We start from the raw sequence: 2014 nt of genomic DNA, 5'->3' as shown, positions 1-2014 counted from the left end.
TAAGCTCTTACCAAATAAAATCCTAATTTTTTTTAGGTAGGTAAATTACAAGCATGATTTGATAAATAATTAGTTAGACAATCACACTAATATGGAAGATAATTATGGGCTAACATATTATAAAATATTTATATTACATCCTGTTACGACGCGCCGACACTTTTCCGGTAATAAGTAGAAAAATGTAGTAGAATGAAGTAAACATATTAGAAAAATGAGACTACGCTATATGTTTGCAACGAGGCTAATACTCCCTCTATTCCTTTCTATAAGGTGTATTTGTTTTTACAAAAGTCAAATGAGTGCATGTCTGACCGAGTTTTGAGAAAAACATATCAATATCCACAGTACAAAATTTATATCATTTGATCCATTTTGAAAAGTAGTTTCATGCTTTAGCTATTAGGTATTGCAGATGTTATTTTATTCTACAATCCTGGTCAAACATTCGAATGATTGACTTGTACGGAAATCAATACATCTTATATTCTTATATTCTGCAACGGAGGGGTAGATGATTTACTAGAATTTGTCATTATTTCATTAAAAAAACAAAGAAGATAGTATGTGACTGATCCATGCTCAATGTCTAACTGAGCTCTGGGATAAGTGTAGTCAATCATTTGGAGGGAAAATCTCTTGCTTGCACTAAACACGTAACACGAACTTCATATGACGTAGTCCGACCACCTCTGCTCCATGGTCACCCCTGGTTGCTCCTCTGGCCGGAGCGACGGCGCCGCCTTCTTCCCGATCGGCTTCGCCGGGTTTCCGACGGCCGTGGTTCCACACGCCACATCTCTAAGCACGACCGCGCCCGCGCCGATCTTGGCTCCATCGCCAATGCGCACATTTCCCAGAACGCTGGCCCCGGCGCCGATGAGAACCCCGTCGCCGACCTTGGGGTGCCGGTCGCCGCATGCCTTCCCCGTGCCGCCCAGCGTCACGCCGTGCAGGATAGACACGTCGTCGCCTATGACCGCCGTCTCGCCGATGACGACGCCCGTGGCGTGGTCGAGCAGGATGCCCCCGCCAATGCGCGCCCCGGGGTGGATGTCGACGCCGAACACCTCCGAGGCGCGGCTCTGGAGGAGCAGGGCCGGCGGGCGGCGGCCCTCGGACCAGAGCGCGTGCGCGGCGCGGTGGGCCTGCAGGGCGAGGAAGCCCTTGTAGTAGAGGAAGCAGTGGACCATCTTGGCGCAGGCCGGATCGCGGTCCCGCGCCGCGAGGAGGTCGGCACGCGTGTGCTGGCTCGCCTCCGGGTGTGCCGCCAGCGCGCCAGCGAGGATGTCCCGGAGCGCGTCCTGCGGCAGCGCGCCCGGGATGCAGAGCTTCGCGGACAGGTGCGCCGCGAGGGCGGCCTCCAGCGACGGGTGCGACAGGACGAGCTCGGAGTAGAACATGCCCAGCAGCGGCTCGTCCTGCGCGTCGGCCTGCGCCTCGCCGTACAGCTCCTCCCAGACTTCATCGCCGCCGTTCCCGTTCACGGGCGCGCCCGCCGGTGCGGTGACGGTGCAGTCCGGCATGAAGCGGTAGATGGATCGGGAGATGCGGTGGCAGGAGTATGCTGGGTTCCACTTGTCCACACAGGCTGCCATGTCCGACCACGCGCTGCTAGAGAGAAAGAGAGGTGGTGTTGCGGTGCGCCGAGAGAGAGAGAGAGAGAGAGAGAGATGTGGAGAGATGTGGCGGAGCTGAAGAAGCAACGGGTGTTCGGCCACCTATATATAGGTGTCCGTGGAGCGATGAGGAAGAAGCAGAGGAAGCTGCAGGGAAGAGGGCAAGACCTACAGATGGCGTCAGGAAACGAAGGCCGTGGCGAGTCACCTGTCCGCTGGTGCCGTCAGTTACTGACCACCACCGTCAGCATGTGCCTCACTGCTTATCCCTCCCCGCGCCACTTAATTTCTCACAACTGTCGCGTATGCGCATCGACCGACGTGGAGAACAGGGGAACCGAGCATATGCCACAAGGATATGATAACTAAGGCTGGTTCTAATGGATAGTATCATA

At 54.4% G+C, this 2014-nt stretch overlaps 1 protein-coding gene across 1 annotated transcript; it reads right to left on the bottom strand.

The window, feature by feature from the left end:
* Positions 1–468: 468 nt before the first annotated feature.
* On the bottom strand, positions 469–1717 carry LOC119291369 (probable serine acetyltransferase 4). Its single transcript, XM_037570122.1, has one exon. The coding sequence runs from the start codon at positions 1596–1598 to the stop codon at positions 669–671; it is 930 nt and encodes a 309-aa protein (XP_037426019.1). The 5' UTR covers positions 1599–1717; the 3' UTR covers positions 469–668.
* Between the last annotated feature and the right edge of the window lie 297 nt (positions 1718–2014).

This window comes from Triticum dicoccoides, chromosome 4B, assembly GCF_002162155.2.
Source record: "Triticum dicoccoides isolate Atlit2015 ecotype Zavitan chromosome 4B, WEW_v2.0, whole genome shotgun sequence".
Taxonomy (NCBI): domain Eukaryota; kingdom Viridiplantae; phylum Streptophyta; class Magnoliopsida; order Poales; family Poaceae; genus Triticum; species Triticum dicoccoides.
This window is presented reverse-complemented; position numbering and strand designations above follow the sequence as displayed.